The following is a 25,125-nucleotide window of genomic DNA, read 5'->3' as shown; positions in this document are numbered from 1 at the left end:
CAAGAGTTCACTAGTCACATGTAAATGCTTAGTGCAAGAACCATTATTAAGGCCGGGCGATGGTGGCGCATGCCTTTAATCCCAGCACTTGGGAGGCAGAGGCAGGTGGATTTCAGAGTTCGAGGCCAGCCTGGTCTACAGAGTGAGTTCCAGGACAGCCAGGGCTACACAGAGAAACCCTGTCTTGAAAAACCAAAAAAAAAAAAAAAAAAAAAAACATTATTAATTAGCCATAAATAGCACAGCCCTTTTGAATTAAATGTATTCTAAAGCCACCTCTTCAACTTCCATATGAAACTTACAGCTCTGAAGAGTTGTGTAGATGTTTAATGTAAATATTTTAGATAATTTAATGTAGTAGAAAGATAATACTATTTAGATGGACAGTAATACCATTCAAATGATCAAATAAAGATTATTTTAGCATTTTTTTATTAGATAGCAGTACACTAAAGGAACTTAAGAGACAAAGTAATAAGAAAACAAAGATTACTTATAATTAATAAACAACAATAAACTGTTTTGGAGGGGATATTATCATTCTTGTCACTAAATAAGGCTTTATTCAGATTCCAGAGCTCTAGTTAACCAATGACTATATTTAAATAAAAGAAAAATTAGTTTATAATTGTCACATATTGTGATGACAATTACCATAGCACAAATGAAAAATTGGATTGGTTTATTATAGTACATTCTGATTTTCATTTAATAGTAAAGTAGCTGCTTTGATGGATTCAATTGGACATTCCTGGCAGTGCTAATAAAGTAGGAAGGAATCTTAAAAATTGTATGGCTTACTTTCTTTTCTTAACAAAGATTCTTCTTCTAAGCCTTTGCTTAGCTTGTTTAGATTTTTGTTTGTTGGCTCTTACTTGATTGTAGTCCTTAGAAGGTCAGACTGTTTGCATTTCCATCTTTCAGCCAGTGGTACAAAAAAAAGGGAAACTGAAGAGAGGATATAGCAGGTACCAGAGAAATAGAAAGAGCCTGTGTATGTTTGTGTATAATCGTATATCCAGCCTGCAAGGTAGGAATGATTTCTGTTAATGAAGTGACCCTTACTTTTGTAACTCTCAAGCAAATCTTAGTCTTTGAAGGAAGGTGCCTCCTGTTCTCAGTTTGTATTGTGAGCCACTGGACTTAAATAGAGCTCTCACCTGTCTTACTTGAAACTGGATCATTTTCATCTGAGTAGAAACTTACATTATTTAAAAAAAAAAAAAAAGTTAATGTGGGCTCCAAAACATGTCTTAGGGTAGAAAATGGAGAAAATTGGGGACACAGCACTTCACTGTATGGTGATTCCTTATAAAGAAAGTAATCATAAATAAGTTGTTTTGTTTCAAAAAAAAAAAAAAAGGGGGGGGGAGACTGAACCTTCTTTACTGAGCCAGATAAATGTGGTTCCTGCCCTCATAAAGTTTATAGTTTAGTGGAAAATAGATATTAACCACTTAAATTCTATACTTGGTAAATTCTGTAAAGGGAAGGTTAGGGCTGGGGGCTGTGACCACATGAGAAAGAACTGCTTGATAAATGTGTTAGATCTAAAAGCAAAGGAGTTCTTTCTGAAACTCGGCCTCTGAGCTATATTCCTGACTGGATGCTTTTTAAAATAAGAATGGGAGAAGCCTTGAAATCTTTAGGTCAATGGCATATACTAGAATCTAAGAAAAACATCTTCTTAAAAATGTTTGTTTCACTGTGTGATAGCAAGAAATCAGCATTTAAATGTCCCTATAAAGTCTATACTCTGAAAACATATTAGTGTCATAAAGATAATGGTATGATGTGTGCTTGTATGGTTCTAGGATTGCAGATGATATTACTGGTGGAAATACTCTCTGCTTACAGGGGTTATTTGTTTGGTTGTGGTTTTTTGGGATTTTTTTTTTCCACCCCCAATTCCCATTTAATGTAATTGTTTATTGCCTTTTCTTCATTCTCTTATTTAGCTCTAACTTTCAGGATTTGAAGGGTTTTTTTGTTTTGTTTTTAAGTTTTATTTATGTATTAGTTATATGAGTACACTGTTGCTGTCTTCAGACACATCAGAAGAGGGTATCAGATCCCATTATAGATGGTTGTGAGCCTCTGTGTGGTTGCTAGGAATTAAACTCAGAACCTCTGGAAGAGCAGTTAGTGCTCTTAACCGCTAAGCCATCTCTCCAGTCCCATGAAGTTTTTATTAGTGGTTCTGGGTATTGGACCCAGGGCTTCATGTACAGACATGCTATGCCTATGCTTTACTAAGCTATACTCCAGACCCTTTTATGGTAGTTTACTATATAAATAAACATTCCTATGTTTCCTATATTTAATGTAATACATGAATTAGCATGTTTTATAGCCCTTTAAATTCAGCTAACTTTAAGGAATTTGTTTACTGATTCTTTGATTAGTGACCTCAATTAAGTTTCTTGGGGAGTAGTTGAATTAGTGGAGTGAGGTCAGCTAGGATGAGCCTTTGTGTTCTATGGACATGAGTGACCTATAACTCCCTAAGAAACAGGTGACCGATCTGAGCTATGGAATTTTCTAGAAAGGAGGGAAGACGGAGCAGCAGCACCTCCTCTTCAGTGCATGTGTATATGTCCTGTGACTTTCTGATGGTTATCAAGTGTTAGCATTATAGGAAAGGACTAAGGGTTCTTGATAGTGATGTAGATAGTGCTAGTAGAAAAAAGCACAGATAGCAATGATTCAAGAGGAAATCGTTAATAAGCTTTTCTTTTTCACACACCTTTTAAAGAGAATGTCTGAAACATTAAGGCTTAAAATATTTTAATATTTTTATTAGAAAAGGGAATCATTTGGCATATTTCATGTTAGATGAAATAATTTGCTTTGAATGTTCTACCTATTTATGCTGTTAATTGAGATGCCAACATCTTTAAAATTCTAACTGAGATCCAGAGCCAAATATATAATCTTTAATTTTTAATGGTAGACAGAGGTTCACTAATCCAAGTTTAAATACCAATCAAGCTTGATTTTTTTTGTCTTACCTAGGGGCCACTTACTATGGGTATGAAGGGTTATTCAAGATACCTAGCATTTCAAGTATTTTGTGTTTAACACATGCTAATAAGGTACCTTAGAGAGGGATCCAAGTCTGAACAGAAAATTCATTTATGTTTTGTGTACTTTATATACATAGTCTAAAGATAATTTTTAAAAATGTACTCATCTTTTTATATTTGTATATTTTGCCTGTCTGTGCGTGCATGCATGCGTGTATGTAAAAATGTATGTATGTGTGTGCACCACCTGTATGCTTGGTGCGTCACAGATCAGAAAAAGAAAAAAGCATTGGATCCTGTGGACTGGAGATACAGATGGTGTGAACCACTGTATGGATTCTGGGAACTGGATCTATCTCCCTAAAAATAATTTTATATAATATTTTTAATATTTTTGTGCATATATAATACTTTTAATATTTTTGTGCATGAATCAAACTTACAGTAGGAAATTTTGCCATTATGACATCATATCACTACCCCAAAGATTTATCATTTTGGATTTAAAGATAGCCAACCAATATGCTTCCTATATGATTTTATGAGTTAAGTCATGGAAAAGAGAATTAATTTAATATGCTCATGTGTTTCAGAACTTGTTAAGCTAAGAATCCTTTTAGGGGGCTGCTGAGATGTCTTCACAGGTAAGTTCTTGCTGCAAAGCCTAGCAGCCTGAATTCTATGCCTGGGACTTGTGATGGAAGAAGAAAACTGACTCCTATAGGCTGTTCTCTGTTCTCCACACATGTGGGATGTCCACGCACATATACTCACAAAGTAAAGAGATAGTTGTAAAGAAAGAAGAAAAAAAAGGAATCCGATTAGGCTTGCTGTTGTGTTTCCATTTATTGTCATGTTAGAACTTGAAATATACCCAGGATATCCTTAATCCCAAAGCTTCTTGGTACTTCAACTATGAGATTGAAAATTCTGAAACTGGCCTGCTTAATGAGAACTTCCTCTGTTGGGTAGGAGGCATAGAGGCAAACTTCCAAGGTGTGTGGACACTGATTTTCTTTCTTTATTTTGAGATGTGGGTCTCACCAGATAGACCGAGTTGGTGGCCTAGAACTGGCAGTCTAGACCAGGGTGGCCTCAGACTCACAGAGATTGACTCTGCCTCTCAAGTACTGGAATTAAAGGTATATACTCTCATGTCTGGTAAGACTCTGATTTTTTTTTTTTTTTTTTTTTTTTTTTTTTTTTTTTTTTTTTTTTTTTTTTTTTTGTCTCTCAAGGCCACTGGTTGGGTATAACAGTTTTATCCTTACCTTGACTGTGTTTTAAAATATTTAAATATTTTATATATGCCATTATATGAGTAAATCTTGTGTGCTTTAGCAAATTAAAATCTTGGGGCCTTTTTAAGATAGCAACTCACTAAAGGCCCCAAGATAGAAATTTACAATAAGATTTAGTAGTGGCACTTAAGCATTGGCTCTGTGCTCTGTTTTATTAGACGATTAGCATTTGGACACTCTAGTCTTGGCCTTTGCAAAGGCAGAATGATAATTTCTTCCTTTTAAACCACAGTAGAGCTATTCGAAATTTATTTTTGATGTTTTCATAGATATTCTTAGGAATGCTGAGTCAGAGTGAAGCTGGGTAGGTGGTGTGGTTTGAGGAAAATTAACCACCTGATAATGAACAGTTTACAAATTCTTCATTTTAATGTATTTCCTTTTATTTGTCCAGACAGAGAACTTTGCTCTGCCTTCTCAGTTGTCTGCCACTCATTCCAGTCTCCACAGTGGAACTATAACAGACCAAAAGATTGAGCTGTCTTTTTTTCTAGAAAATTCTATAAGTCAGCATAACTGATAAGTCTTTTGAGGTTAATTTGGTAAATGGTGGAGCAAGGATCAGACGTTTTGTTCAGTATTGTATTTGAACTGAAGATAGACTGGAAATAGGAATGGCCTGTCAGTTCGTAACATAGCTTTCCCTTTAAAGGGACAGAAACCTCCTTGGATGGATTTCTTTTCCTATAATAAACAGAGCTAGTAAAAGAGAACCAGTTTCTCTGACATCTTTGACTTACAAGGTTGAAATACCTGAGGTGGGGTCTGTGTGTGTAAGTATGACTATTTAAATCTATATGGAGAATTTCTTTAGGGACTTTAACACAGCCAACTAATATCTGTTAGGGATTAGAAATTTTTATAAAGTAGGGCATGGTAACCCATGCCTATAATCTTAGCACTTAAAAAGTAGGAGAATCTTTTATTCAGGGTCACCCTGTACTACATAGCAAATTCTAGGCAGCCTGCACTATACAATGAGACCTTGTCTTAGAAAACATAAATAAATAAATAAATAAATAAATAAATAAATAAATAAATGTAATTAATTCAAGTTTTTAAGGTTTTCATAGTTTGTCCAAAATGGTTAGTTTTATGAAGTAACTGAGTTCAACATTTGAACTGTTCCACAACAATTTCAAGTTAAGGAAATAGTTGGGTTAGGGTTATATCTACTTCATCAGATGTTCAGTATTGGATGTAAAAAAAGGCAGATTCCAGAGTTTACTAGAAATATAACACAGTTTCAAATATTAATTTTTGTCATTTCCCCACAGCCTTTCAAACCTAAATCTTGGCACTAAGGTGGAATTCTGGATGTTATCTACCAGCAAAAAACTAGCAGATCTGAATGTGCTCTGACATTTAACCTACTCTTAGTCTGCTAACCACCCAGCCCGGAAGCTGGGTCTGATTTGAGCCATATTATTATAAAATTGGATTTCTTACTAGTTATAGAAAAGGATAGAATCTGGTTGGAGGGGGCAAGGGGAAGAGTTCTGTGGAGGAGTACATGTTGAGAGGGCAGGCTTTTGGCTTCTTGTCCTTTGAATTCTTGTCTTAAGAAATTTTGTTGCTGCTATATTTCTTGTCATATTTATAATGATAAAAATACATAAGTAATTACATTGCCCGTGTATTCTATTTATAGATTTTTTAAAATTGTGTAGCTTTATTAAAATGTATATGATTTCTATGGTTTTCCTATGCCTTTTTTTTTTCTTTCCTAGAATTATTAAAATGTTGTAAAGAACTAACTTTTCTTTTCTTTTTCATTCCCATACAGGAAAGAGAAGTATATTGTTTATTTATTCATTGGTACCATTTTAAACAAACATTTTGACTGAGGATTTACTGTTTGCAAGATTCCTACTTAAATATGCCCATATTTTTTATAGGCATTTCAGCTTTTCATTTGTTAATAGATATGGGTAAGTAAAAATGAGAATCTCTTACAGCTTTGAAGATTACCAATAAACATTTAGATTTTAAGGTAAAAATAGACACATAGTTTCCCATACCTCTTAATAATCAAGTTACCTGTTTTTAGTTTATGTTTTCAAGGGCCTGGTGTGTGTTAGGCAAGTGGTCCACCACTGAGCTACATCTCCATTCCAAAGAACTGAGTTAATTTGAAAGCCAACATTTGTAGTATTTCTTTTGGAACTTGGGAAGATATCTAATGGTCTTTATAAAGTTCTCTTTATCATTTCATAGAGGAATGACTTAGAACTAACTCCCTGAAACCTCTCCCTTTAACAAGATGCTTAGCCATATAACATCACTCAGTGAGATATCTTCAGTTGTGTTTTATCATAATCTTACTTGGGATACTGTGAGCAACAAACTCATAGACTAAAAATCGACAAGAGCCTTTAGTGGTGGCCTAACTACCTTTGACTTGTTAGCACTTAGAAAATTTATGACTGCCCAAGTAAAATTCTTAGGATTAGTGGATACAAAAGCTCCATTTATTCTTACATATAATATGTTCTAAGTATTCTAGACTTTGGGTAAGAAAACAACTATCAACATTTTTTTTTCTGATTTATTGAAACAAATATATTTTATAATGCATTAGGTGTATTCATGAAATAAAAGTATCACAATAAAATGATTCTGTTTTCTAATTTGCTCTGTTGTAGTCTGTTCTTTTTCATTAAAAAAAAAAAAGAAGAAGAAACAAAAATAAAAGGAAAGGAAAAGAAATAGAAGCCAAGAATGGTGGCACGTGCCTGTAGTTCCAGCACTTGGGAGACAGATACAGGAAGATTAAGAGTTCAAAGCCAGCATCTTCTAGAGTAGTGAGTTTAAGGCCAGCCTAGGCTACCATGAGACTCTGCTTCAAAAAACAAATAAGAGTACAAACTTAACATCACTATACATATTTTTTTGTTTGTTTTTTAAATGATAAATGCTGTTTTCAGTTATGGTCTGAAAGTAGCAGAAGTGAGAACGGGCTCAGTTGGCAGATTATCTATCTAGCATGAGTGCCCTGAGTTTGATTTGCTTCCCCACCACTGCATCACACTTGTAATCCCATGTGGGAACAGAAAGATCAGAAAGTTCTTAAGGTTCCTTTGGTAAGTAGGGAGTTTAAAGCCTACTTGGGCAAATGAGACCTTGTTTCAAAAAACAAACAAATCATTTAAAAATAGCAAAGTTAATTTTAAGGTGAGTTTCTTGTTGTGGACAATGGAAACAATGTAGCAGTCAGTAAGGTCGATAGATGAATCTGTGTGAACCTAACACTTAAGCCTTTACCATTCTTCTGTGCAGGTAGTCAAATTTTTAACTAAATCAGCAAGCAGAAAATATCATTTAGGTAAAACTTGTTATTTCCAGTAAAGTAAAACACATGTACAGAATTGACTACCAGATTTTCCTGTGTTGGTGATTAGGGTAGAGCAAACATAGCATTTAAACCTGTACTGTTGCCATTGATTCTAGATTTCTGATTGCTTCATTGAGATTTGCTCAGAGTGTGGCTTAGTTGTTACCTGCTATTGGTGGTCCAGAAAGGACAGCCATCCCAGCAAAGAAACTGGCATATCCCAAAAACTTGTGCACTCTAGAATTCTTAGATAGATCAACCTGTAGGGAATGAGAATTTAGTGTTAGCCATTTTAAGGATGAACTTCTTCAGTGTCTTATGTTTACCATTTTAAAAAAACAAAACAAAACACTCAAACTGAATGGTTTGACTCAAACTGAATGGGATGATTCGTTGGGTCTTCATCCCCAGTGTCAGGAAAGGGAATAGATATCAATTAGGGGACTAGGATTGGCTAGGCAATTTAAAGTGTTTTCAGTTTATTAGTAGGGGAACATTGGTGTTTGTTCTTAATAGGTTATTCTTTTATGTGGTTCAAGAGTGTTTTTAACCTCCCAAACTTTAATGATCTTTCTCAATTAGGAAATAGTATTTTGCAATCTGTGCTTAAGTAATATTGAATCCACCTACTACCGCTTACTACCAACCATGGGTTTATAAGAAATCTGGTAACACAGGATTTCATCTTTGGGAAGCTGGGATTTTTTTCTAGGCCTCATACAGTATCCTACACAACTTAAAAACCATTTTAGTTCCATGAGTTCAAGTTTTAAGTCAGTTTGTCGTAAAGATAGAGAACTTGTTAAAACAATGTCCTTAAAGTACATAGGACTCAAGGCAGTACACAGACGCAATTCTTGTTAGCAGACTTCTATACTTGTGTTCTACCAAGAGTTAGAGACCCCTGGAGCCTGATGGAGGATAGTTGGAATCTTGCTGGCCTCTGTGTTCCTCCTTTTCCTGTTCTATGTGGCTAGTCCTCTTAGCTTCTGTTCCTCACATGGTTAGGTGAATGCTGACAGGATATAACTAGCTGCAGGATTTCTGAAGTCTTGTGTAATTTTAAAAGTTAATACAAAATTTGAATTCTTGGGAAGGCTGTTACTGATACTTGTACTGGGTTATTTATTACTAACGAATGAGTCTACTCACCAATACTGGCAGTATTAGTGCCAGGTAGCCACCAGCAAAAATGGCAAAAAAGATGGTATAGGCCATAAGGAGTGGGAATGTGGTGGCTAAAGGAGCAAGCAGGTTAGTTACACCACACAGAATGAGGTAAGACTTGTGGTATTGATACTTCTTGATCCAGTTTTGATCAGCAATCCATCCAGAAATGAGCTGACTGACTGTCTCAGTGATACCTGGAACAGTGAATACAAAGTCAGACAATTGGTTTCCTAAACCCTTTTTTTTTTTTTTGGTAAGAATGTCAGTATGTAAGGGTATCTTTGCCCAGGGAGTAGGATGCCATCCTGAGGCCAGAATACAGGAGGGAAAAATGGTTTCGTACTGAAATAGGATATGTTACCTCACGTTTCTAAACATGTAGTAAAATACCAGAATGCTGCCTCCAGCTGAACATGAGACCATTAAGTTATTATGTGTTTTCTAATTGTATGTGGAATTCCTGTTGACAAGATTATGGTCTGAAGAGGTTTTATTGTTCAAAGGTCCTACAAGTGAGGATATGAAACTTCAGTGTCCTGAGGAGTCATATGGCGAAATGAGAAAAATTAAATAAAATCTTACATTAGAAAATATGGACACTGGGACTCTTTCTATGAGGCTTTGGAATTTAAGACCTCCAATTGTTCTTAAAGTTAATTTGAAATTACAGAAGTAACTTAGATATGTCACTTGGGACATAGATGATATGGTGTAATGAGTAAAGTTTAAGTACTTTTTCCCCACTCAGCATCGTTACTGTTTTCCCTGTTCTAAGACATATCACTTAGAAATACCAAAAGTAGTCTTCATCAAGAATACCATGAAGCCAAGCGTAGTGGTGAATGCCTTGAATTCCATCCAGGCCACCCCAGTCTGCATGGTAAGTTTTAAGATTGAGCTACATGATGAGACTGTGACTCCAAAACAAAACAACTAGAACCATGAGTAATGCTGGGGATAGAATGCTTAGTGGTACAGTGCTTCCTTCACATGTATAAAGCACCACATTAAAAAAAAAAAAAAAAAAAAAAACCCCAGCATGATGTCCACTTGATTTAAATTTTAGGGGTCCAAGCATAAACTTTCATTAAAAGAGACTAAAGTGATACTACTATATATAGACTGTATTGTGCTATTTGGCCTAATTTGTCTAGCCTTAACCTGATCCAAATAGATTCTATCAGACAGTAAAAGAAAATGGTTAACCAAAACTGCTCTTATATAACAGCAGTTTCTGACTGAAACACCTCTTCAGTGAGAACATTTGAAACTAGGTGTCTTCAGCTTTGTAAGGGGTTGGTAAGTTGGTGTTTTTTCCCCCAAGAAATCCGTGGAAGAAAAGTTAAGTTGAATGCTGAAAATTGTCCAGTTAGAGCAAAACATCCAATCTTATTCTTTGCTTCAGACTCCCTGTTTTGTCAGTTGAGAGAATCTACAACTTAAGTATTTGATCTTCCAATATTTTGTGACTACATAGAATAATTGTTTTGTTTTGTTTAACTTATATTCTATTTGAGAATTTCATATGAGCCTATGGATTAGTGACTAACTCAACAGTCATATTTGTCTCAATTATTTCAACAGAAAAATTGCTTAGCATCAAATACTCATAGAACATTATGCTAGCCTGGCACTACAGTAAATTACATATGCATTACATTCATAATACTGGGGTTGGGGATTTAGCTCAGTGGTAGAGCTCTTGCCTAGCAAGCGCAAGGCCCTGGGTTCGGTCCTCAGCTCTGAAAAAAAAAAAAAAAGACAAAATAACATTCATAATACTGATGGCAGGGAGGGAAAGCAGTGTGTTATGCCTATCCTATAGATAGAAAAAGGAAATTCTGGCATGGAGGAGAATACCTTGCCCAAGTTCACACAGCCAACAAAAACAAAACATAAAAAACAAGAGCCTGGCCTGGGAAGTCAAGCTTCAGAGTCAATCCTTCGAGTTACTACACTATGTTTTCTAGCTGAGATTTCTTCCCAGATTAGCTATTGACACTTCACACCAGCTTTTGAAATTAGGTTTCTTCCCAGTGAACAATTGATACCTACTGTGTTAGCCTGAAAGTGGGTAAGGCAAGTTAGGGTCCACTAGAATCTGAAAGGTAGCAGTTGCCAAACCTGCATGAGGAAATGCACAGTAGTGCTCTGTTTAACCTCAGAAACCTTGCTTGTTCTACCCTTTCCATAGTCCACTCACAGACACTCTCTTGCTTTCTCCCTTTTTCCTTGCTTCTGCTTTTAAATAAAATTTAATAAACTTTTATCAAGCTAAGTTCATTTTTCCTTGTAGGTAGGAGGTTTGAAATAGGTTTTCTTACCAGCTACAGACACAAGGTAGGAGGCATCCATTATGTCAATTCCAAGTGTTTTTGCTCTGGCTACTAGGTGAAAAGTAGGAATGAAATATGCTAATTGACTCAGGAGAAAAGACCAGGTAAATATGTAGAAGAAAGGATTTCTAAAGAGAGAAATATCCAAAAGTTTTTGCTTGCAGTTCCATGAAACAAACTTTTTCTTATAACTTTTGTCATTGCTCATAAGCCTGTTCCTATGAGGCCTATTGCTGAACTCTTCGCTTTGATTTTCTAAGACAGTTAAAGTGTTAGTAGGTTGTCCAGATTTCTTCATAGTATTGTCTTTGATGAAAGACTCTTGTGTCTCATTGCAGTTTGATGTTTCTGTCTTGTATGATACCTCTGGTCCAGTTGAAGACAAAATGCAACCTTCGTTTTTAATTTCAGAATTGTTGTTTGATTGAATGTGAATGGGTCTTAAGAGCATGCTGGAAGGCACCAAGTTCAATGTAATAGCTCCAAATAATATAAGAGCACCTAAACAGAAGAGAGAAATTGAGAACATGAGAATAACCTTTCAGTTCATGCTACTGTCTATTCATAGGCTCGGAAGAGTCCAACCTCCATAGTCCAATAATTCTTGAAAATACTACTTTGCCTCCCATGCCACCCCCAAACACAAATAAACCATGTTTGTTTGTTTGTTTGTTTTTTTAAGTGGCATGGGACATTTCACAACTGCCTGCAATTCCAGTTCACTGAAGCTAGAAGAGAATCAGATCCCCTGGAACTGGAATTGCAGGCAGTTGTGAAATGTCTGATAAAGATTCTGAGAATGGAATTGTAGTCATCTGGAAGAACAGCAAAATGCCTTTAACTGCTAAGCCATCTCTCCTTCCCTGCCTCCCAAATTTAACTGAAAGCACTTAAATGTATTGACAATATACATACTGCAAAAATGTAATGCTATAGATATTGAAAAACCAGGAAATTGGAAAGAGGTTATTTATGTTATGGAAAAGGTCGAAGAGGTGGGTTGATAACCTGAATGGCACAAATTTACATTTTAAATAGGTATTTTAAATATATTGTAGTGAGACTGGATTTTGGTGTAAGAAATACAGAATTAGCTATCAGAAATCACGGGGGGGCAGGGGGGGGAACATGTTAGAAAAGCTTTTCAAGACTTTTTTTTCCCCCTGGAAGACATGCTAGTCTTGCCTTTGATGATGAGTACGTGGATGGTTTCAGGGTTTCTGAACAAAGCCATGACTTAGTGTTTCTGGAGAGAACAAGCTTGTGTAGACTTTCCTAGAGGCATATCAGCTGGAGGTTCCCATTACCGTGGGACTGCTCAATAGTGCTCTGCATAGGAGAGTAGTCAAAAGTACTATAAAGGTAGAAATAAACAAATATGTTTGTTGTTTTTGTTGTTTTGTTTTTTTAAATTTTGTTGTTTTGTTTTCTTAGAAGGATGCTTTAGGGAAAGATTGGAGGAAAAAGAAAACACTGTTTTTCTAAGGCTGTTACTGCAGTGTTTCCAGTTGCACCTCATGCATTGAATTCTAACGAGAATTCTGAGTGGACTAAGGAATAGGAAGATTTCTCCCTCATGTTCTCTAAGGAAGGGAATGTGGTCCCATTCAATATCGTGTTTATTTTCCATCACAGTGCTATGTGGTGCCTGGTGGCCTGTAATCCCAGCATTGCCATGAGTTTTGAGGCCAGCCTGGTCTCCCGGCAAGTTATGGACCAGCCAGGGTCTTAAAGTGACCTTGGATCTAGGAAGAAAAACATTAAAGCTTCACTTCTAGTATTCAAAGGGAGGGCTAAACATTGCATTTTTAATGTTGAAAGTTTAGAAATTTAGACTGACTCACCTGTCCAGTCATAAAGATCTATCAGGAATTTTGTAAAGGGTGCCAACAAAAATGTCAGTCCCATCCCAGAACGGGCAATTGCTGTAGAAAGACCCAATCGTTTTTTGAAATATTTGGTAATTACCACTGCAGCTACTTGGTACAAGAAAGCAGACCCCAAACCTTAAAAAAAAAAAGTTTGAAATTAGATCATTAGTTATCAGATCGGATGTTGTAGGTCAGATAATATATCTAGGGTCTATGGGGAGGAGGAAGGTTTCCTGTTTCATCCTTTAGGGACTGTTGATAGTGAACTCACCGGGAAATAGTCCCATAGTCACACAAAGAAAGGGAATGCCTGTGGCCCAGCTGCTGATGAGATAGCCACCAGAAACAAGGAAAGTCCCAAGGATGGAGGTAGTTTTTTCTCCAAGTATGTCACAAATAATAGCAGCCAGGGGACCTTAAGAAAGAGAAAGTGCTAAGTTAATATCCTCTGGTATCCCTTAGATCCTATGTGTTATTTGACTGATAAGAGGAAAACAAGACAATTGGTTTAAGATACTATATATTCAAAACTTAAATAAAATAGTGTTTGTACTAGTGGCCTCTGTTGAGTACAAATTTGAGTCGCTAATCTCCATATTACAACACCAACTAGAACTAAAGGAGAAATTGGTTTAATGTTTGGTTTGAATATGATCACATAATTAGAGCTGAATGGTTTCACTTTCAGGTTGACATCTTGGCTCACTGACTAAGCCCTACCAGACTTAAAAAAACACAAAGCATGAAAAATTTTCAGTCATTAATTAAATACTTGGATTCTCAATTCCTTTTTCATTTCCCTGTCTTTTCAAGACGTATTTTTCTGTGTAGCCTTGGCTGTTCTGGGACTCACTCTGTAGACCAGGCTGGCCTCCAACTCAGTGATCCACCTGCCTCTGCCTCCCAAGTGCTAGGATTAAAGGCATGTACCACCAACACCTGGCCTTAATTCCTTTTTAACCTTAATTTTCCCAATTTAATTACCAAGTTAAATACAGCATAAACATTGATGTCTCTTTCAATATTACATATTAATATTAATGCATATTAATAGGTGAACTTTAATGTAACATTACCTCAGCCTTAAAGGAATGACAAATGTTGTCATGGACCTTTGTTGACATTCTCCATAGACAGCAAATTTATTGCCAGCTCCATACCTGCAGAAAAACGGAGTGATGACATAATGGATCCAATCCAACCAACTTGCTCTGAAGTGCCTTCAAACTCTTCTTGAAAGACCACAAAGAAAATTGCAAATGTCTTGGTCATTCCCATCACAAACACGTTTACCTAAATCAAAGCATACAGAGTCCTTGTTAGGTGCAAAGTGGACTAGAACTGTTACCAGAGCTTCTATTACTCCAGCTTCTCAGTACTTACCCATTTGTCTTATTGGTGCTTTCTTGTTATATAATAGGGGGTGGAAGAAGCAATTTATTCACTCCTCTTTAAAGTGGTGAGACATATTCATGAAAATATCTCATCTAGTCCCTATTTCAAGCTTATGAAAAGGATGTGTCACTATTGTTTTATAGGTGAGAGTTGAAGTTTAAAAGAAAAGTTGCCAACGATGGCACAGGCACAGAAATCTAGATTCTAGGCTGACTTGACTCCCCACTACTTTTTTTTACATACTATCTCTGGCAGTTATTTATTACGGGGGAGGGACCTATTTCTGTTTGTATGCAACCATTCCTCAATTCCCAATTGTAAAGAATTGTGGCCACTCCCCACTCCACTTTAAACATCATTTCTAGTCTTATTTCAGAATAGTGGTATTTCTTATCTGGAAGCAAGAGAGTGAGAATTGACAACTGCCTAGGAGGCTTCCAAAGTTAAGAAAAGAGTCCTAAACATTTTTCTCATTCTCACTTGAAAGCAAGTACAAAACAAAACTTGGGGCTGGAAAGATGGCTTAGCAGTTACAAGCACTTGTTTCACTTCCAGAGTACCCAGGTTTAGTTCCTGGTACCATAATATAATTTACCCTTAAAAAAAAAATCAAAATGTACTATCAAATGTACTAGACCTTTTTCAGTTCACAATACAGTGTACCTTCTTATGAACAAGGACCACTAATATGAGGGGTCATTCTGTAAGCCTTTAGCCTATGTGTGTGCTATGTGTGTGAGCTATGTGGTTATAGGTGATAGCCACAGGATACTTACTTTTTCTTTCTTTCTGTCTTTCTTTTTTTTTTTTTTTTTTTTTTTTTTGAGACACAGTCCCTCTATGTAGTCCTGGAACACACTGTATAGACCAGAGCTGGCCTTGAAGTCAGAGATCTTCCTGTCTCTGCCTTCCAAGTACTGGAATTAAAGACAGATGCCACCACTTCCAGTTTACCTCTGTTCTCAATCTTTTGAATTTGACCATTGGTCTCCAATCTGAACTTTTCTTCTCGATTCTAGGAGAGTTGTGACATGGGTGTCTTGTCTCTTCACTGAGTATCAGGAAAGCCAAGACAGAACTCTACCCAGCTAGCTCTCTGTAACTTTTAACTTCCTAATTAATTTCTATTTAGACTTTAAAAAGATACTAAAAACCTTTCCTAATATCTGTATTTTCCCTTAGTTAATCATGCAGACTACTACATAAGTTGTGATCCCATGCCTTGGATTAAGCTTGGTAGGACTCAGTCCTGCTTCATCAGACATTGTAATTGCCTCACCTGCAAATCAAACAAAAACCTAGGAATGGTCCAAGGCCTAATTTCCAACTTTAAAAACATTTAATTTTAGTTTTGTTTTTTTTTGGGGGGGGGGGGGGGCTTTCTAGACAGTTTCTCTGTGTAGCCATGGCTGTCCTTGAGCTCTCTCTCTCTCGCTCTCGCTCTCGTGTGTGTGTGTGTGTGTGTGTGTGTGTGTGTGTGTATACCAGGCTGGCTTCAAACTTGGATCCACCTGCCTCTTCCTCCCAAGTGCCCCCGGGATTAAAGATATGCTCTGCAACCCACGGCAAAGCCGTTCATTTTCTGGGACCCATAAGAGGACAAAGTGGGCCTCCCCACCCCTCCCCTTCTTACCCCCTTGTGTGTGTGTGTGTGTGTGTGTGTGTGTGTGTGTGTGTGTGTGTGTGTGAGATCTTGATCAGCCTGGACTCATTTTGAAATCAGAGTGCCTGTTGTCAGGGTTAATTTTATTTAATAACAGCTCTTTTTATTTCCGGTCCTTCAGTAAGGTTATCTTAGCTTATCCTGACCTTCATAGATAAGTTTCTTCTAAGTCTGTGGTGTCTACTTCCTCTAATTGAAGTATTCTACTGCAAACCTAAGTACTCTGACCAGGATTCTCAAAGACTCCTTGTCACGAAGTCAGATTGTTGCCGTTTCTATCAGGTAACCGTGGCAGTGGCCATACAGCATTTTTCCTGACACTTTCTAGACACCTGCCTCCTCCTCCTCTGCTCTTGTTTCCTCTGTGGATCATTCCATTCATCCCCACACTGATCGCCCCCAATTTTGTCCTGTCCCCTTTTCTCTGGTGGTTTTTATCCCTTTAGCCTTAAAGTTAAACTGTGTATATTGGAGACACAGGTTGTTATACTTCAGGTGCACAAAGACTGTAGCAAACACATTCTTGGTTGTAAGTTCCTTAGACTTTGTCCAAGATTACGCCATTCAAACTGTTTTTCCTCCTGCTCCTTCTAACTCTAGTAAATGACATTCAAAACTTATCAAAGTGCATAAACAACTCTGGACTCTGATGTTCCCTGCTGTCAGATTCCTTTCCACACCTTAGTGGTCTGTCCTACCAAAATGCTCAGATCTATATTTTCAGTTACTTCTGAATACTGTGTTAAATTTAGGGCCTGTTTTCTTGTCTATATTGCAGCTTGTCCAATGGACACCCAGTGCCCAGGTCCCATCTGAAATGCTTTTCCAATTAACTTGTGTCATTAAAACTACATAACCAGCCAGGCGGTGGTGGCGCACACCTTTAATCCCAGCACTTGGGAGGCAGAGGCAGGCAGATTTCTGAGTTCGAGGTCAGCCTGGTCTACAGAGTGAGTTCCAGGACAGTCAAGGCTATACAGAGAGAAACCCTGTCTCGAAAAAAAAAAAATACAAAAAAACCCAAAACAAACAAACAAACAAAAAACCCAAAAAACCTACATAACCTCAGAACAACCGTCTTAATCTACCTGTTATTTTTCTGAGATTATTTCATTGTGCAGCCCCAGCTGGCTTTGAACTCATGTTCCTGCTGCCGCCATCTCCCAGTTGCTGCAGTTACAGGTGCATCACCTGTAACTGCACCAGCACACTTGGCTCTTACATGTTTTCAGTAGCCTCTCTCCACCACTGACTTTATCCATCCTTTTGGCTACTTATAAATGAGTTTGTCCCACCCTCTCCCCCCACCCAAAAGCAGGTATTTAATGAGTGGCTACTGTGTTTCAGGCTGTATATTCGGAGTATTCAGAGTAGGCATACAATAGTGAACATACTCTGATGAGACATACAAATGTGGTTCCCTACCTTCACTGAACAGTTTGGTAAGATATACTGTGATAGTTTGAATATTCTTGGCCCAGGGAGTAGAGATGTGGCCTTGTTGGAGGAAGTGTGTCATTATGGGTGTGGGCTTTAAGACCCTCATCCTAGCTTCCTGGAAGCCAGTCTTCTAGCAGCCTTCAGATGAAGATGTAGAATAGAACTCTTAGCTCCTCCTGTATCATGCCTGCCTGGACACTGCCATGTTCCTGCCTTGATGATACTGGACTGAACCTCTGGACCTGTAAGCCAACCCCAATTAAATGTTGTCCTTATAAGAGTTGCCTTGGTTATGATACCTATTCACAACAGTAAAGCCCTAAGATACATACTAAACCCAGAAACAGTTATATATAAAGTATGGTGAGTTACAGTGTAACCTGCTTTTGTGGAGGTGCTCACAAAGCATACTGAGATTTTTTTCACTTTTTTGGGGAGCTTAAATCTTATAGAAAAGCATGCTTGTAATTTACATGGAAATAAATGCATTGCCCTGTGAGGATATATATTATCCCTATGAGCAGTGAGCTAGCTTAGTTCATTGCTAACCTTTTGGGATATTGTGCTTCAGTGACCATCATTATATTACCCAAATAACATTATTAACCTGGTTATTAGGTACTTTTAATTAGCAGTAACTAATCAAATAACTTGTTATCCATTGAGAATAATGTAGAAAAGGGTGGGAGAACCAGACTCTAACACCAACAGCATACATCATTTGAGAGAAGGCCCAACCAGGCAGGGCTCTCAGACTTAAGGTATCTTCAGTTTCCCCATTATTAATGTTTCTATGGAAGGGGAGAAGGAATTCTATTCTTCAGTAATGAAGCCAGAATTTAAACAATTGTGCCTTATTTGTTAAGTTTTATAATATACAAGTCTAGCTTAGAACCTCTACCCTCCCTCCCTCTTTTCTATCATTAGGAAGGAGTAATGTTTTCCTGCCTTCAATTTTATACTGATGTCTGCCACTCATCTGGACTTGTGCTCCTATCATGTGGGCTGCTTTCTGTAAATCCAAGCAGGGGAGGAATGTCAAGAAGAAAGAAGTGACTTTGTGAGTGTGTCTCAAAGTTAAGAGAATGATCAAGGGGAGCTTAAGAATTGCAGGGCTGGTACCACTATGCACAGAGTTATTTGTGACACACTATGATGGGACCCACCAGCGTTCTAGCACAGATGTGCTGATGTACATCACCACGTTTTTACAGAGCAACCCCAACAGTGCCTTGGAGGCAAGGGCAAGAAGTCTTTTCTTACAATACTTGTCAGAAAGAGTCTAATTCGAGTTTAAGTTATGAGGGGAGTGTGGGCAGCAGGCTAAAATATCCTCAGCCCTCATTAATGAAGGGGACCATGGCTGGCTGTCTATTGCTATGATTAAGTACCTGGGAAGGAAAGGGTTCATTTCAGCTTATAGGTTATAGAGCATCACTAAGTCAGAAGATCTGAAGCTGAAGCTGTGGAGGAATACTGCTTACTGGCTTGTTTTCTCTGGCTTGCTCAGTTTGCTTTCTTAAACAACACAGGACCACCTGTCCTGGTGTGGCAGGGAGCTAGGCTCGCAGACTGCCTACAGGCTAGTCCGATGGAGGCAGTTTCTCAGTTGACATTTCCTCTTTCCAGACACGTAGACAAAAACAGCATGAGGAGTATGAAGTATTGTGTACGTGTTAGGCTGAATAGGTGAGTGCTTAGTTTTGAGATAAAGTCTTGCCATGTGTGACTGGCTGGTCTCAGCATACCCCCCAACCCTGCCCAGTGCTGGAATTATAAGCATCTCTCACACCTGGCAGAGCTGAGTACTTTCTGGGAATGACCTGTGCTCGCTCTTACATAGTCAAAAATATGATGTCCCCAAATCCCAGTTTCGATGTTGCCAAAGTAGACTTGCCAATCATGCCTGGAACAATCTCTGATTAAGAGGTGATAGAGAGGCAGAGGAGAGGACTGGATGAGAATGCTTCTCCTTTCTCTCAAGGGGAACATCTCAGCTTCCGGGTTCAGCCAAGATGGCCTTTGATCTTAGCAGTTTGGGGAAGTTCCTGGCTTCCTGTCTCTACTCAAATCTCATGATTTCTTCAGTCATCTTGTTAGGCTGCTTTGATCTTTTCTTCAGACAGTTCAGCAGTTGGAAAGGGAAAAAAACACTTACCAGGAAAAAATGAAACACAACCATCCACCCCCATCCTCCATCCAGAGGTTTGGTGTAAGGGGAGGGCTTTTCTTCCGTCTTCATCATGATACTTCCTGTATGTTGCGTACAGAGACCACTGGAACAGATACAAAACAGCTGATTCAGTAGTCAAGAAAGTGATCTAAATGTAAGTGGGCTTTGTTTGTTTGTTTCTTTGCTTGGTTTTAAGACCTGGTCTTGCTGTGTAGCTTGACCTGGCCTAGAACTCGTGGCTGTCCTTCCTCCACTTCCTGAAGGCTCCTATTATAGACGTGCATGTTAAACTATTAAATTTTAATTTGCTCCATGGTATAAAACCAATTGTTCTTTGGTTTTACTTTTTTGTGCCCCCTTAGTTACATGTGAAGTCTGCCTGATGTTAATAACCTCACTTCCCTGATAAGAATGGCCGCCACTCTACTTGTGTTCAGAATCTCTATCAAGTATAAGCCAATTTTAGAGGAAGCCATGCATTACCTAGTCCTGTGAACCAGCTCTTGATGCTAAAGAAAAGTTAAATGGGAGGGGGCTCTCGGGTTTAGACAGCCCCTTAGGTATTTTGAGGCACTGGATACCCCAACAAAGTAACTTATTTCTTAACAGGATACTAAATGAGGAAAACAAATTGTGAAGCCCATTTAGGAAATACGAGTGATTTGGAATAGAGGGGACTAAATAGAGAGGTTAAATATTTTGGTTGTGATGGTGGACTTAGGATTCTGCAGGAGACTAGTCTCCACCTTCGGAGAGAGATGCTAAGCATTCAAGATTAGAATGTCATAGTGTGCTACCTTCAAACAGAGAGTTGAGTAAATAAATATGTACACATTGAGAAAGAATGAAAAGAAAATGTACTTGTTCTGAGGAATGGACGTTATCCTCATTTGCCATTGTGAAACAGGCTGGTGTGTGTACAATATGTATGTGTGTGTTTAGTGTCTAAAAAAAGTAATGTCTGTTAGAAGATTTAAACAGAAAGACGCCAGTTGTGTGTGTGTGTGTGTGTGTGTGTGTGTGTGTGTGTGATGTCTATTAGATGATTAGGCAGAGAGATTCTAGTCATTCCAGGCCCCCGAGAAGACCAACCCAACACCCAATTTCACTTCACCTTACCTTTAAGAAAATGAATCCTCTGAAGACAAGAAAAAGTTGGAAGAAAAATTAGTTATTTTTCCTAAAATGTTACTCTTTTTCCATTTCATTCGCTACTTGGTGAAAACAACCAGGCATTGTAAGTCAGACAGGGCAGCACGGAGGTTTAGGCCCTCCTGCCAGTGGACTTTACTTCCTGAGGGAGGAGGAAAGGCTGTAACTTGAGAGCAACTCAGGCCAGCCTTCTAGCCAGCCCACAAGGTAGACTTTTTTCACCTCAGGCCAAAAAGCCGTTGGGGTAAACCAAGGAGAAAATCTTCCTGGTGACAGACATCTCAAGTCTGGGGTGGAGGATGGGACTCCAGATATTTGAAACACTTGTCCAAAGTTCCTCAGGAAGTCCCAAGACTGGTTTATAAGAGAAACACAAAACTCATCCAGAGGCGGGGGAGCTTTCTATTGGACCACAAATGGCAGTGTTGGAGCTGGAAATACTGCCCCACAAGAGTGCATGTTTAACTTGGGGACTTGGGTTTGGTCCCCGTTAGCAAACCCAAGCAGTCCTTCGTAAATTCAGCCTGTGTTGTGTTCTTTCGTGTTCACTGACTAAACAGTATGATTACTAAGTTGGGGTTTTAGGTCCCACTTTAATTGCTTTTTTGAACCCTATTACTTTAACTTTCCATGAAAATGTATACTTAGAGTAATTTTAATGAAAAAAAATTTTTTTTACTGAATTTTGGAAATGATTAAGGCTGAGTCCTAGGAAATTACCTGAATAATTCAACATTCTAGTTCAATTTCCTTCCTTTGCTCCACCTTCCACATTTAAAAAAAAGTCAACAAGAAAGTACCTTTGATCTCCCTACACCAAAATTTCAGGTTTTAAACCAGAGTGTATTTTAAGCCAAAGTATGATTTCTTTGTTTGATCTGGAAATCTGTACCTTTGTTCTGTTTTTTTAAACACGAGGCTTCTCATCCTCTTAAAGCCTATCTCTAATTTTTCTTATTAAAATTCTTAAAGAAGGATGGCTCAGTTTGGGAGGATACTCAGTGAAGGAAACCATGGACAGATGATGCGGATATGGGTGTTTGTGGGAAAGATCAAATAAACATTCAGCAGAAGGCAAAACCCAGAGGAAGAGGAATGCTTTTCAGAGAGCTTTGAGATAATTATACACTCCAGAACATGTTTTTAGTGACCATCCATGAGACTGTTTTCAAGGTCTTTGGTGGCAGGATTGGTACTCTTTTAGAGCAAACCTTTGGTTTCGTTAGAAGAGATGAACTTGTGCTCCATACTGATAGCTCTGCTGGAGCCCTGGGACCAGATTTGAAATGGAGAGAAACAGCATCATGTATAGGCTAAGAGGGTTTTGGAGTCCTCAGAGATGAGTCCCCTTCATACATACCTTTTATATAGAAAATGTCGAGGGCTAGTGAGTAATGCTGGTTTGGATAGAGTTTCAACTTTGCATTTTAAGCCTTGAAATTCCGAGCAAGTTAACCTCTTTGAATTTGTTTCCAAAGCTATAAAATATTGCTAATATTATTTTACAAGATTGTCTAGGATCAAGAATATTTCTTACTGCTGGGTGTAGTAGCTCACATGTACAATCTCAGCACACCAGATGCTTAAGAAGGACTGCTGAGTTTGAGCAAATCAGGGTTAAAGTCAGATCCTGTCCCCACTCCTCCCTCCTCCCCCCAAAAGGAAAAAAAAACAAAACTGTGAATCATTCTTGTTAATGAGAGGAAACAATTGTTAAGCTATCTGGGATGTTAGTTAATATTTCAGCGCCCATAACCACTGACTCAGTGTTGCATTTACAGGGTCTTTAAACATATGAATATCTCAGCCTATAACCTTTTAACTCTTGGCCCTAAAGCTATTTGGTAAGAATTTACCATAATTTCTTATTACCATTGTTCTGCATCTGCTAACTTCTGAATACTCTTCAGCCCTTGGGACTCAGAGTTTAGCATAACACTACTAGGTTAAGAAAGTCACCCAGCTGAACCTTTCCTTGTCCTTGTTCAGTCCTTAGCTGTAAAAAGTTGGCTTCCAGGCCAGCCTGGCCTACAGAATGAGTTCCAGGACAGCCAGGGCTACACAGAGAAACACTGTCTCAAACAAACAAACAAATAAACAAACAAACGGCTCACAAAGCTAGGCATAGGGGCACATGCCATTATTCCCAGCACTCAGAGGCAAAGGCAGGCAGATCTCTGCATTCAAGGCCAGCCTGGTCTACAGAGTGAGTTCCAAGACAGCCAAGTTCCAAGTTACTCTTTTATGTAGAGAAACCCAGTTTCAACCCCTACCCCCATACCCCCAATAAATAAATAAGTGAATAAAATAATAATAGTTGGCTTACACATGGCCAAGTATATGCAGAGAAATCCTGTTTCAACCCCTACCTCCATTCTCAAATAAATAACATAACCTAATGAAAGTTGGCTTACAGAATTGGCTTCTGGCTGGCATTTGGGAACTTAGCCTTCAGGGGAATTTCTACCATCCCTGTTCCTATAGGGAGCAAACAATCTGACTTATGCGAAGCACTCCCTTCTGGGAACCTGGAAGTTTGACATTTGCTAGTAGAAAATGCTCACGTGATCAGCCTCCTCTGGGCACTCAGTGTATAGTGACTTCTCCAGCTGAAGATATTTTTATAAATATTATCACAACTCAGTGCTGGAGAAATAACTACATTCCATGTGACTTGACTGAAGGAGAGTTCTTGGAACTTCATGCCCTGTTTCTTTTTTCGTTTTGTCCCAAATACCATTTCCCTTTGTCAGTTCTCCTTTGACTATAATAATCATGATTACAGGGAGATGTTGAATCTTCCCAGTGCTAGAAGATCACAGGCGTATGCATCTTAGTTAGGGAGACACAATGACCAAAAAGCAGGTTGGGGAGGAGAGAGTTTACTTAGCTTACACTTCATATGTATTCATCTTCGAAAGAAGTCAGGACAGGAACTCAAGCAGGACAGGAATCTGGAGGCAGGAGCTGATACAGAAGCCATGGAGGGGTACTGCTTACTGGCTTGCTCAGCCTGCTTTCTTATAGAACCCAGTACCACCTCAGGGATGACATCACCCACAATGAGCTGGACCTTCCCCTATCAGTCACTAATCAAGAAAATGCCCTTACAGGCCTGCCTACAGCCATCTCTTATGGAGGTATTTTCTTTTTCCTTTCTTTTCTCTCTTCTCTCTTTTCTTGCCTTCCCTCCCTCCCTCCCTTCCTCCCTTCCTTCCTTTCTTTTTAACTTATTCATTTTACATCCCCCTTACTTCCCCCTCCTGGTCATCCCCCCCCCAATCCTAACCCCATCCCTCCTCTACTCCTCTGAGCAGGAGCCCCCTCCCCCCCCCCCCGATATCTCTCCACCATGGCACTTCAAAGTCTCTGTGAGTCTAGGCGCTTCCTCTCTAACTGAGGCCAAACAAGGCAGCCCAGCTAGAACATATCCCACATACAGGCAACAGCTTTTGAGATAGCCTCTGCTCTAGTTGTTTGGAACCAACATGAAAACCAAGCTGCACAGCTGCTACATTTGTGCAGGGAGGCCTGGGTCTAGCCCATGGATTTTCTTTGGTTGGTGGTTTAGTCTGAGAGCCCCAAGGGTCTAGGTTAGTTGACTCTGTTGGTCTTCCTATGGAGTTCCTATCCCCTTTGTAGCTACAATTCTTCCTCCTATTCTTCCATAAGAGTCCCCAGCTCAGTCTACTGTTTAGCTGTGGGTGTCTGCATCTGTTTGAGTCACCTGGTGGGTGGAGCCTCTCAGGATAGCAATGCTAGACTCCTGTCTGCAAGCATAACAGAGTATTAATAGTGTCAAGGTGTCAGGGATTGGTGTTTGTTCATGGGATGGGTCTCAAGTTGGGCCAGTTATTGGTTGGTCGTTTCCTCAGTCTGCTCCATCCTCAATCCCTGCATTTCTTGTAAACAGGATAAGTTTTGGGTAGAAAGATATGTAGGTGGGTTGGTGTCCCTTCTGTTCCACTGCCATTCCTGCCAGGCCACAGAAGGCAGTCTCCCCAGGTGGAGGCATTTTCTTAATTGAGGTTCCCTCCTCTCAGATGACCTCAGCTTGTATCAAGTTGACATAAAACTATCCAGCACACTGAGGAATTTGCCTGGCTTTCCCCAAGAAATAATGTTCTTCAGAGCCAGAACAGTTGTCAGTAGAAATGGTGACAGGTTTACTATAAGTAACTGATTTGTGTAATTATAGACACTAAGAAAACCAACATCTGCAATAAGCAAACTGCAGACCTGGTAGTCAATGGTAGGGTTCCAT

The 25,125-nt window shown here is 38.7% G+C and overlaps 1 protein-coding gene across 1 annotated transcript; it reads right to left on the bottom strand.

The window, feature by feature from the left end:
• Nucleotides 1-415: 415 nt before the first annotated feature.
• On the bottom strand, nt 416-21,027 carry Slc16a4 (solute carrier family 16 member 4). The gene is made up of 9 exons (XM_034501104.2): nt 20,829-21,027; nt 19,695-19,812; nt 14,199-14,331; nt 13,310-13,453; nt 13,012-13,173; nt 11,156-11,668; nt 8,814-9,025; nt 7,828-7,921; nt 416-1,023 (listed from the first exon to the last, which is right to left on the bottom strand). The coding sequence occupies exons 2-9, from the start codon at nt 19,779-19,781 to the stop codon at nt 872-874; spliced, it is 1,497 nt and encodes a 498-aa protein (XP_034356995.1). The 5' UTR covers nt 19,782-19,812; nt 20,829-21,027; the 3' UTR covers nt 416-871.
• Between the last annotated feature and the right edge of the window lie 4,098 nt (nt 21,028-25,125).

The sequence above is a fragment of the Arvicanthis niloticus genome, chromosome 4, assembly GCF_011762505.2.
Source record: "Arvicanthis niloticus isolate mArvNil1 chromosome 4, mArvNil1.pat.X, whole genome shotgun sequence".
Classification (NCBI taxonomy): Eukaryota; Metazoa; Chordata; class Mammalia; order Rodentia; family Muridae; genus Arvicanthis; species Arvicanthis niloticus.
This window is presented reverse-complemented; position numbering and strand designations above follow the sequence as displayed.